Here is a 12,679-nt window from a genome sequence, read left to right as displayed (position 1 = left end):
AAATAACTCAAATAGAGGAAACTGTCTGAACATTATAGGAGAAAATTTCACGTCTGTTTAATCTGTGAAAGGAGACAGTTAAAAGGAATAGATATATAAAATTGTTTTCATGTTTAATACTGAAGGCTACGTCATAATAGTAAATATAACAATTTTCTTATCCTTCTTCTTCATTTCATGGTTGAAGCTTATGATTGCTTTTTTCAGATTTAAACTTATATTTTATTCTTGTAAATATTAATTACAATTTATCATGAAAATGAATGCTTAATTTTAATCATTTATTTAAGAGAATCAGAAAATCATAAAGATTTAATCTTAGATTAAAATAATATAACTGAGTTTATCACCCAACAAAATCTAAGATATACAAACCAATTTGCAAACTGTCAAATCCCCATTAATAAACTAGAGCTTTCATTCAGAGAGAATCTTACCCTAAGCAAACTTATTTCAATCTTGTTGTAGTCAATCATGTCTCGGTTCATGTAGAGATCCCATTGCCACAATCCCGAGCTTTTGTAGATTCAACTTCACGACTGTATCCACAAACATCTTTGTATCTTCCCCAGAGTTCCCCTCTGGTATATCCACTATATAAGACTCCAAAACAATGGTGTAAACTTTCCCTTCCTTATGAAACTCATTCACCGATGTCACCGACCTGTAGTTTCTCAGCCTATGCTCACCTCCCACCACCCTAAAGCTTAACACATGCTTTTCATCATCCAAAAACTCCAGCCTTTCCGTACTTGTCGAAGCTGGCAAGCCCGAAACCACGGTAACTTCTCTAACGCTCCCAACGCTACCGTCGCCGCTCCTCATGTTACAACCCTTGATGAAGTGTTTGTATTTTTGTGGATTTTCAAAGCTTCGAACGAAAGGCCAAACGACTTCAGCTGGGGCATCGATGCGCTGAGTTACCAGCGACGTGCATGTGTTCGGCGTCGGCTCAAAATTATGGTATGCGTCAACGAGAGGCTTCAGCTCCACATACTCTTCTCGGGTTAGACCCAAATGAGGCGGCGGTTTCTCGCTTGAGTTATCCATGGGCAGCACCTGTCACGGTTGCTATTGGATCGGAGCAAGATGAAGCTAATAAAGAAAAATCAAGGGTTTTGAGTTTTGAGTTCATTAAAGGCAAAAAGACCGGGTTTATAATAAGATCGTTGGTCGTTGTTGTTATTAGACATATATGCCCTTTGGACTGTGTTTGTTTGTCTTTTCTCTAAAAGTGTGGTTACTTCTAAATTAAGAGATTTATTGGTTGGAGTTAGGGACCATTATAAAATGGCTATTTTGGGAAAGTATTTTGTCTTTAGCTTTACTTTTATATTTGCTTCCTATGAAATGTGTGTTGAAGCGACATTTGCATGGAAACTATATTATAACTTATTATTATGCGTGCTACTCTACATTTTTTAGTCAGCTAAAACTTAGTTTGGCAATCATATCTAAAACATTAACATTTTTTTGCTTTGAAGTGAAGTCTATTTTCATAAACAATTCATATAATAGGCTGGAAAGTTGTTCACATTCAGATTGAATTTTGGTGTTTTTTATGATTAATATATTTTATTTAATGTTTCCATTGGCTTAGTCTATAATATGATTATTAATAATTTTATTTCCATGGATCCCTTTGTATTACTTTTGAAAAATAAACAAGGAAAGAGGAAAAGTAAGGCGAATTTAAACACAACGTTAGTAAGCAACAAGTTGACAAAAACAAAGACAAAGTTGGGATTGGGAACAACACATTTTAGCTCATTGCCCTTAAACACACAAAACACAAGATGATCTTGTTCTTGAAGCATCTCTGAGGTAAGGGAGTTAAAGAAAAAGAAACCAGGAGATTCGAGCATCATGTGACAACTCTAACAAACCGGTCTCCTGTGATCTATAACTCCACTTTGCAGTTTGCTGGACCCCCAATCGCCACCTTTTTTTTTTCCTTCTCTTTAAGCCGTGTAATCGTTTTGCTGATAATGGTTGAAATAAGCAAAGCTCGTGATTAATTTGTCACGTCTTATATTATGTTATATTATATTATATAGTTTTAGTTTCATCACAAAACTTAGTTTGTGAAAAAAGCAGATCCATTAGGGACGACAGCTAGCTCCTACCGCATGCATGCTGTATCTAGAGTTAGGAGTAAAATTAAGCACTCAGGGGAAGAAATAATAAATTGGATTCCATTAAAAAAAAAGTTATAAAAGGTAATATAATAAAACAAAAATACATATTAATAGTTTCATTGAAATAATACGTCAAATAATATATTTCTAACAAAATTAATATATATATATATATATATTTATATTTCATTCAATCTATTCCTATGTCATAAACTAAAAAAAACTAAAATTTTTTTTTTATAAAAAATGGATTCTATGATCATTCCAAGATGCAAAATCATTAATGATAACATCAACATCAATATTTTCCAAAAAAATCATTCTTAATTGATAAAATTGCTAGACCATTCAACCGTTCTTGTGACATTAACAACCTCAAGTAGGTTTTGATTAACTTTAGCTTTGAAAAACTTCTTTTAGATGATACCATAGTCAGAGGGATCGTTAAGAAAAAATTATAAGCGATTGAAACATTCGGATAGTAACCTGCAAATTTGACAAACTCAAGAGAGAAGAACTATCACGCCAAAGACACCATCGACTGCCAGAAAAATTATTTTACAATCTCAAACTCTCAATCTATCATATATAAAGTAAAAATTAATAACTTCAATTGATTAATGCTAATGACTGATGAATAATGTATTTCTCAAATGAAATTTGGTCCTATTTAACTTCTAGAAAATTTCTCCCATTGCCATGGTTATAGAAAAATAGAGAAAGTTGAATGCTAGTAACCAGTGATTTTTTGGGGGAAAATTGAAATTCTCCATTAGCTTTAATGGCAAGAGTTGGAATTTGGGAACTAGAGGAGGTTTGGAGAAGCCAAGGAGTTGGAGATGAAGCGTTTATGGTAAAGAATTAAAGTCTCATTTTCTTTTATGTTCTTTTCTTTTTCTTCCTTGAGCGAAGCGTCAAAAGACTTAAAAGGCTGAAGATTTTTTTCCCCCACATTAAAAGCTAAAGAAAAAGTTTTTTTGGGCCCCTCCCAGACTAACCCCAAGGTCGAGTCTGAAAGTACCATGAAGGTTTAGAAGTAAGATTCAGATTATATTTTGTTCCTTTTAGTTAAAAAATAGGCAATTATAATCTAGAAGTCGATCCGGGGCAAGTGTTCAGATCTATTATGACATATACATGACGTGCTCAACGAACCTTTTTAATCTTATAAAACCTTTTTCGGACTTTACTTAGTGCAAAACCCATTTTTTTGTGCAACCGGTGTTGTGTATTCATATCTTAATTAGAAGTTCTGAGGCGGAGTTTTTTTTGTCTTACATAGATAGAACAAACAATATTACTCTATCCCAAATCACGTGCGCATTCATTACTACGGGATACTCCCGTATCGATAGTTAGTCATTTGAGAGGTTTTTATTAGTTTTAGTTTTAATAGAAATAAAAGCAGAAAATAAAATATATATTATATAATATATTTTATTTTGCTATATTAGTGTATTACTTATCCTTACAAAATAGAATGATTTGAGAAAAGATATAATGAAATTCTTTGATTGGTTTTTTCCAGAGAGAGAAATGCTCCGTTTTACTTGACCCATGGGTCCAACAAAACCAAACCATTACAGAATTAACAATTCCAATTAAATGAATATTACTATTTAAATATTCAGAAAATCAAATTTAATAATTTAAATGGTATCGTGATTTATTTAATTTAATTAAATATTAAAGAAATGGATTTAATAGAAATTAAATAGAATAAGAATAGAATTTAATAGAATTCTCTAATCTCTAATTATTTTTGAATCCTAAAACTAAAATAATAAATAAACAGAGAGCTCTTGTTTTTATTCGAAACGCCGCGTGATCTTTAACCAATTCTACGCTTCAATATAATTACCAGGAGTAAGCGCTATAGCCTGTTTCCAATACTCAGCGGCTTGAATTGAACCAAGCCTCTGCTATTTCAGAATCTCCCTGTCGAATGGCCTGTTCTCCCTGGTCGAAATAGGCGGTTCAATTCCTTCCCTTAGAACCGTACTCGAGAGTTTCCTACCTCATACTGCTCGGCAGTCAATTCTTTTGGTGTCCCATTTTTTTTACCTTACCATATATCCAATTGAATGAGATTTCTCATAGATCTATCAATTTGTCTCGGGTTAACCAAAAGGGGTGTATGTTAAATTAGAGAGCAAATTAACTATCTTGTTAAAAAATTCATCAATTTCTACTATTACAAATTAGTTCATATATGCCAACATGATGTATACGTGGCACACCACATATCACAGTTTAGTTATTCCATCAAGTATGCTAGTTTTTAACAGTACAAATAGATGAAATTTTAAATAGAAAGAACTACTTTACTTTTTGATTTAATATATATGAATTAATCTATCCATTTTTCTAATAGAGGGGACATAATATAATTTAACTTTTAATATAAAAACTTGTATAATATTTTTACCCATGGGGACTTTAAAAGTAATACTCTATATATGAAACATCTTTATGATAAAATTGTAGGGGCCATTTATGGGTTCGGCACGGAGCCGTACCACTTTCATATGCATGCATGCATGTAATGTAACAAGGACAAGTAGAGGGTACCGTAGAGGCTAGCAAATGGTAGCTGCCAAGGCTGTAGGCAGCGAAGCTGAAGCATTCACTTGCCCACATGATAAAACAAATAAAGATGAAATCTAATGCTAATAAACATGTATATATTTGGATTATGTATAGTGTACTTAATTACTTCTTTAATCAACCAATTATTTGGTAAGCATGTGATCATGTGACCTTTTTCAGTTTTCCCCTTGTACCAGGGAATTCTTGATTACTTCAAGCTTTTTTTCTTTCTCTTTTTTTGTCGTTGTAGGGTACAGTATATTGAAGCAAAGAAAGAAATTAAAAATAATTGTAGATTTGAAGCCACCCCAAGTTGTATCCTTACCTGATGTTGATTTACCATAGTTGTGTACATATACGCAAACATTCAAAGAGTAAAATATATATTACAATGTACTCAATTTTTTATCTTAGACATTCGCGGAAGGTCTTGATCCTCTTACAATATAAATTCTTTTATTTAAACTCTTTATAATTTATAAAATTTTAAATTAATTATAGTAAAATTACATTTTGACCCCTCAAAATGATAAAATTTTGATTTAATCATTTAAAAATTATAAAGGTAAAGTTACATTTTCATTATCGTAAAAATATATAATTTAATTCCGACTCTCCCCAAATTTTTTTTGGCTCCGTGACTGATCTTAGACCTTTCATATTAAGTGTTTTATTGAGTTGGTGTTACTCTCAATCAAGTCACTAACTCGGTGAGGCAATTACCCATATACTTTTCCGTAATTAAAATAAGTTATATTATTCGAGGGTAATTTAGTTTTTTATTTGAAAAAACTAATAAAAATTTTCATATAGTGAGATTTAAACCCGAACCAATTGCATTAGCAAAGCTTTTTACTTTATCATTTAACTAAAGCTTTATTTTGATATTTTTATACATTTCAATCTTTATTATGCATACTTTATCACCTCCATCAATTATGTATGTATATATATTAATACATTTGATTGAGTTTGTATCATAATTTTAATTTAATTTTTTTCATTTTATATTTTAAATTTATAATTTCAACGCATATAATAAAATTTGTAGTGAAGCTTTGGAATGAGATTTTTGAGACGCAGTGGCTGAGCTAGGATATTAATCTTGCGGGGGCCAAGCTAAAATTAGATCAATTTAAACATATAAAAAAATATATTCAAAAGAAGCAATATTCCAACAGTTAAGACGAAATAGCTATCATTTGACTGGATTAACTATTTTTTATTCCGTTTTCACAGGAATGTTCACTACTTCACAAGCTATCATTTGACATAATTTTAAACAAAGTGACCAAGGTTTTCTTCCTCCCCTTCACTTTGGCTAAAACTTACTATAACTTTATCTGACTATTTTTGTTTCATTTTTATACTTTTAACAAATTAGAAACCGTCTCCTAATCATTTTCCATCAAAAAATACACATTTCACTTAATTTTATAAGCTTCCAAGTTCCATCAATATCCTTTAATGACAACTTTTAATATACTTGATAAAACAAAAACTAATGGCACATATATGTAAAACAAGTTTCAAATATTCAAAATCTATGAAAAGTTTGAAGAAAAACATACCTTATACTTCAAATTTGGAGGAAAATGATAAAGAATTTTTTTTTCTTTTCTTGCTAAGCATCAATATGAAGAAGAAAGATGATAAAAGTCTCTTCATCTTTTCTTTTTTCTTTTTTATATAATATCATATTACTTATAAAATATTATTATGTTAAGTAAACATTAATTTATTATTATTTAGTAAAAATATCATTCAAAAGTCATCATGAGTAATTTAGCTTCTTCAAAAAGATTTTCTCTTTATTTTTAATATTATTTTTAATCCTATAAAATATTACTTATATTTTTAGGAGGGCCATAATATGTATACAAAGGGAAAAATTACAAAAATCTTAAACCTTGAGGGTCTACTTATATTTTTGAAAAGGCCATGGTACAAATTTAAGCCCCCCTGGGCTTTAACGTGGCTCCGCCACTGATCATGCCTTACAAGAAAATGAGAATCGATTATTAATTTATAAATTCAATTTTTTAAAATTATAATTATAGATATAAATGATATACATTTAAATATTTATAACTAAGTCCAACCCTTATATAAGATATAAATACAAAAAGAAATCAAATTTTACTACTCACTCGACCCAAAGAAGGGTGGAAATTTTAAAATAGTTATCAGGGTTTGTTCGAATATGATTTGTTTGACATGGAAAGTCAACTTATGAAATCAATTTAACTTTTTATTTTATTTTATGAGGAGAATATTAGTAATAATTGTCATTTATCAGCACTTTCGGCTGCTTTGGCCCAATGACGGTCGGGCCATTGAGGCGTAGATCCACAAATTTACAATATTATTAATTATGTTGTGAGAATGTTCGAATGATACTATTAAACAAATACTAGGTTATTATTAGCCACGAGACCGAATAATCAATGCATACATTGCTTTATACCTTTTTTATTTTTTAAATCTAATCCACGTAATTATTGAATGGTTGCATTATTGCTAATAAAATATGTATTTAGACAATTTGTTTATATTTGATGCCCTTTTCAACTTTGCAAAGGGAATATGATTGGTTGAGAAGCTTTATGATTTATTTAATTTTTAAATTATTAAAATAGTACCATCATCAAAATATACCATTTAATTCCGCTCCAAATAATTTGTTGGCTTAGTAAGAGATTATGGATAATTTTAAATATTATCTAAAAAGAACTTATAATAAAATTGTATAATATATTCATCCAACAAAGTTTACTTATCACACCTTACATCGAGAAAAGAAAATTCAAACATCAAATCTTGTGGTGATATACCTTAAAACGAAAACGTAACGCAACTTTTTTAACATTTTTAAATGTTAAAAATTATATGATTGGAAAGCCACGTGTCAATGCTTATCAATGTCAGCCAGGAAAGAAAAGCAAGTCTTTAAGCGTTTCATCTTCTCATTATGTCTAATTTTTAGTTAATGAAGCCTATCAGAATCTCTCGTTGAGAGAGATATAAAGAGTTGTCAATCTGTTGATTAAGCAACAATACTGGGAAAGGAGAGTCTAAGGACATAAGGATCTTCGTCTCTGATGTGTGATTGTTTGAAGCTATGGATTCAACTGGCAAAACCCAATTCTTTGTACTTCTTTATCACCCATCTTTCTTCTTTGTTTATCCATTTAAATAATCTCCTAAATTGCAGAGTTTTTATTTTGTTCGTTGTTATAAGAGACTACGGATTTTTTTTCCTTTTGCTGGAATGAGTTGTGACAAGTGGTTGATTTAGTGCCTTTCTTCTTTGCATTTTAATTATGATGAGCAGCGGTCGAGTTCCCTAACGGCGGGAGAACGGATCTGTGCATCTGCTTTCTTACCGGTCCTTATAGTGATCGATTTCTTGATTTATGCAACGTCTAATTGCTTTGGATACCGGCCCCGACCCAAGAAATGCATCTATGAGTTTACAGATCTTACCCGGCTCGCTCATGAATCCCGATGTATTTCTGATTTTCCTTCTTTTCTTTTTTTTTTTTCCTTCAAAATTTTTTTGATTATCATTATTGAGGTTTAGTTACAATGTCTTTATTGCTCCAACAGTGGGGGTAAAATTTTATATTTGACGGGTATTGGATCAAACTTGATGCCTTATACGATTCTGATTCTTCAAATATATAAAAAATCTTTTGAAAAATTGAGTATACTTTACACTGGATGCATCATGCATACCCAGATCCAATATTCAACTCTTGTAACATAGGTATTATCTATTGTTAAATTAAAACCTGGAGAGTATATTCTTACTTTTACTTTTTTTTCCCCAGCTTTTTTTTCCCCAGAAAACTAACATAGTTGATTGGTTCCTTTGAACTCGTGATTCAGTTTCGGTGAATGAAGTAGAGGCATTGTACGAACTCTTCAAGAAGCTGAGTAGCTCAATAATCGATGATGGATTAATTCACAAGGTAAATTGAGATTCAGAGGCAATTAGGTGTCATAAACTTTGTTATGATTTTTCCTTTTTCATAGCTTAATTTTATATGAATGCATTGCTTCAAGTTGACGTTTCAGCAGAATTTGTTTACAATGCCATAAATTAAATGTCAAAAATATTAATGAAGTTCCAATTTCTTTCTTTGTGTTATAGGAAGAGCTTCAGTTAGCCTTGTTCCAGACACCCATAGGCAGCAATCTCTTTCTTGACAGGGTAAGAGTTTCTTTCTCTTTTTTCTTTTCCTTGAAAAATACCGGTTTCTTCTATATCCCATGATTGATATTGGAACCAAGTTTGAAAAGAAGATGAATTGTTCAGCTAGAATTTGGGGAATTGTTATTGTTGTAATTTACTTCGTTGAGTTCGTTTTTTGTCTTGATGTGTGCTTTAATTAATGACTGATCAATTACCTAGAATTTCCTACCTCTGTTAATCACTTCTATTGCAGGTTTTTGATCTTTTTGATGAAAAGAGAAATGGTGTCATCGAATTTGAGGAATTTGTCCATGCACTGAACGTGTTTCATCCATGTGCCCCTTTAGAAGATAAAATTGATTGTAAGGGTTCTTAGGAAACCATTTGCTTTGTACCATTTAAATATTGATTTATAGCTTTGTCTCATCTGCATCCTTGTTAATGTCTTGCAGTTGCATTTAGATTGTATGACCTGAGACAAACAGGTTTTATCGAGCGAGAAGAAGTGAGTAAGCAGTTCTAACCTGAGTTCAGTGTCCTGTAAATGGCTCTGGGACAATGGCCTTCCTGCAGTTTTCACATTTTAGCTAATTAACTTTTTGGTTGAATGCCAGGTTAAGCAAATGGTGATTGCCATTTTGATGGAATCTGGAATGAATTTGTCGGATGACCTTCTCGAGGAAATCATTGACAAAGTCGCTCTCTGAAGTTTAAATTCTTTGCTTTTACTGTTGTAATTTCTTTTTGTAAAGCATTCAATGGCTTACAGGATTTTCATATTTCTGCAGACATTTGATGATGCAGACGCGGACAAGGATGGTAAAATAAACAAAGAAGAATGGAAAGCATTTGTGCTTCGTAATCCCAACCTCTTGAGGAACATGACTCTTCCGCATTTAAAGTCCGTGATGAACTCCTATTTCCAGTATTGCACTCCCAATCTAGTCTTTTTGATTGACCCCTTGGCCCTTTCCTATCTCCGGTAATTTATCGTCTCTCTGGTTTATGTTATTATTGATCCTCAGGTGCATTACTACCTTCTTTCCCAGTTTCGTTTACAACACTGGAGTTGAAGACTTCTAACCGAAGTGATGTTAGGCTAAAATGCCACAAAGATACGATGCGATTCAAGGGTGAAAGTCAATGATTTCAAGGGTAGATCATCCTGGCTTCAAGGGTGCTTTGATTCAGGCCTCATTGCGGGCGATGAAGTAAATATAGTGTGTCCGGTCCGCGCGAACACTGCCTGACGGTGACGGCAACCAAATCATTTTGATTAAGCTCTCCAACTGTATATGTGTCTATGTTATCCGGAGCTAATTTTGAAGGCTCATATCCCATAATCATATTATGTTGGATATGAATACTTTAGAAGAAACAAAAAGTCCGGAGTGCATTGTATGCCCACAATGAAGTACAGTACAAAGACTTGAAATTGAGTGCATTCACTACTGTTCTCTCGACTAGGGTTTACTCAACTTTAGTCAAAGTTAAAAATTTTGGTGTGCGCTTTAGCGTATCGTAGAATTTTCGGGATTTATTTATGCTTGATTTTGTGATTTTGTTAATTATAAATTTTTATCTCGTGAAAGAAAATAAATATAATGATAAATTTAGTTCCCAATTTTTATATCATAATTTCTTTTAAGAAAAATTTAGTCATTAACCTTTAAAAAAGAATTAAATGGTGCAATAATCCAGGTATATTTCATGTTTGTATGATATTATTTATTGGTATATAATATAAAATTTATAAAAATTTTAAAAATAAAATCGGTATATAATTTAAAACTTATAAAAATATTCGAAAATATAAAATGCAAGAAATTTATAAAAAATTTTAAAAATAAGGTAAACTACACGAATAATCATCTAACTATAATTTTTATTTATTTTAGGTATTAAAATAAAAAGTTTTCAATTTAAGCATTCACAATTAAGTCATTTTGGTCATTTCATTAAAATCAGTATAACAACAAACTTAACTTTCTAACTTTTATATAATATATTAATTTAATCATAAGTTTTAAAAATAACTTTCAAAATTTACAAATACTTTCAATTTGACACTAAATCTAAAATATTCAAAAAAATACATAAATATTTTTAAAACATATAGTAATTTAAATTTAAATTTAAATGTAATATTAAATAAAATAAAATCCCCACCCCCACCCCCACCCACACCTACACCCCTGACCCTCTCCTTTCCCCTCCCCACCGGAGCTCCCTTCACCAGTCACAACCGTCCCCGTCCCCCCTTATATCTGTCACTTCTAAAAAAATAAGCAATCGAAAATGTCTTTGTACATTAAGAGGTCTGGGTTCTATTTTAAAGTTTAGACAGGCAGCAGATAAACTTGACAAGATTGAAACTTTGGGACTATGATCTCTGTTTTTGGTTTTGTTTTCTCATCTCGGTTGTTTCGATTGCTTATTTTTTACCAATGACTACGGAGAAAATGGGTGGTTCCAATGGTGGGGGAGGGGGAGGGACGGTTTTTATTTTATTTAATATTAATATAAATATTAACACAAAACTTAAATTTAGGGTTTTTTACATAAATAATATAAAATAAATATCAAAATAGGATAAGGGCATTAATATTAACGAATTTAGACAAATTCTACAATAAAAAATTGGTATCGCCTAACCAATCAGCAACAACCCTCTGCTTTTAAAAAAATATTTTTTTTGGGTGAAGCCTGATCAATCGGCGACACCTGTATTTCAAACCCAAAATACACCATTTTTTTACATGTATAAAAAAAATATTTTTATTGGTGTCGTCGATGTGTCAGGCAACATCCTATTATTTTATAATAAAATATGTTTTTTAAAGCTGAAAAAATTTGATATTTTAATTTTTGAGTATTGGAATTCGAGTCCAGGACTGACGGGTCACATTCACAACGGACTGCCAGGCATCATAGGCCTGAGTTCCAATACTTGAAAATTATTGTACCAGTTTGGTTTCTTTTCATAAAAAATATAATTTTATTATATTAATTATTTTTATAAATGGGTTTTGGTTTGGTCCCAAACCCCCACACATCAGTTTTTAACTTGAAGTGAGAAAAAAAATTTTGAAGGTTATATTGCTTTAGTAATAGTTTATTAAGGTTAGACTGTTAGTATTAAGGTATGTTATTTGTGTTAAAATGTTAATAGTAATTATTTTGCCATTTTAATTTTTTTTATATTACAATTTATTTTGTTTGCTATGGTTTAAAGAATAGTCTGATGTTCCTTTTTTTTTAAAGAATAGTTTGTTATTTTATTATAATTGTGTATGGTTTTTTTTTATTGTTGTTTTATTAAGATTTTGTGTTCTTTATATCATCAGGTCCTTCGTCATCGATATCGTGGCATCGTCATATGCAATGATCCCGGGGCCCATATGTCGGTTGTCCATCCCGATGCAGCGCATGCTTTCGAGTTCCTTGAGTACCTGAACATCATACCTGTTCACCTGATGTTAGAAGATCATGAATCGGAAGAGTTGTTCGTGGGTTAAAGATTCGCGAGCAAAGACGAGTGTGTTGATGCTATTAAGTGCTATAGGTTGAAGGTGTCTGTCGACTACAGGGTGGCTGACTCTAAACTGACAATCTATGTTGGTGAGTGTTGGAAGTTGATAGAAGGGTGCAAGTGGCAAGTACGAATTGCATTTATCTAGAGGTCCTATCAGTAGGAGATATGAAAATATGTTGGGCCTCATACATGTACTTCTGCTCGTATGACTCAGGACCA

The 12,679-nt window shown here is 31.5% G+C and overlaps 2 protein-coding genes across 6 annotated transcripts; one reads left to right on the top strand and one right to left on the bottom strand.

Moving 5' to 3' along the window:
* Window positions 1–302: 302 nt before the first annotated feature.
* On the bottom strand, window positions 303–1,152 carry LOC105768010 (abscisic acid receptor PYL2). The gene has a single exon (XM_012587693.2). The coding sequence runs from the start codon at window positions 1,048–1,050 to the stop codon at window positions 469–471; it is 582 nt and encodes a 193-aa protein (XP_012443147.1). The 5' UTR covers window positions 1,051–1,152; the 3' UTR covers window positions 303–468.
* A 6,538-nt stretch (window positions 1,153–7,690) lies between these two features.
* On the top strand, window positions 7,691–10,549 carry LOC105768009 (calcineurin B-like protein 10). 5 transcript variants are annotated; one of them, XM_012587690.2, is made up of 9 exons: window positions 7,692–7,878; window positions 8,062–8,236; window positions 8,619–8,701; window positions 8,884–8,943; window positions 9,179–9,287; window positions 9,378–9,430; window positions 9,540–9,620; window positions 9,714–9,850; window positions 9,951–10,549. In XM_012587690.2, exons 1-9 carry the CDS (start codon window positions 7,849–7,851, stop codon window positions 10,006–10,008), a joined length of 786 nt encoding a protein of 261 aa, XP_012443144.1. In that variant the 5' UTR covers window positions 7,692–7,848; the 3' UTR covers window positions 10,009–10,549. The 5 variants fall into 5 exon arrangements, 4 of the variants coding, with proteins under 4 accessions (XP_012443143.1, XP_012443144.1, XP_012443146.1 ...); XM_012587692.2 differs by having other exon boundaries at window positions 7,693–7,878; window positions 9,714–9,826; XM_012587689.2 differs by lacking the exon at window positions 9,951–10,549 and having other exon boundaries at window positions 7,691–7,878; window positions 9,714–9,944.
* The last annotated feature ends 2,130 nt before the right edge of the window (window positions 10,550–12,679 follow it).

This window comes from Gossypium raimondii, chromosome 5, assembly GCF_025698545.1.
Source record: "Gossypium raimondii isolate GPD5lz chromosome 5, ASM2569854v1, whole genome shotgun sequence".
NCBI classification, from domain to species: Eukaryota; Viridiplantae; Streptophyta; class Magnoliopsida; order Malvales; family Malvaceae; genus Gossypium; species Gossypium raimondii.
This window is presented reverse-complemented; position numbering and strand designations above follow the sequence as displayed.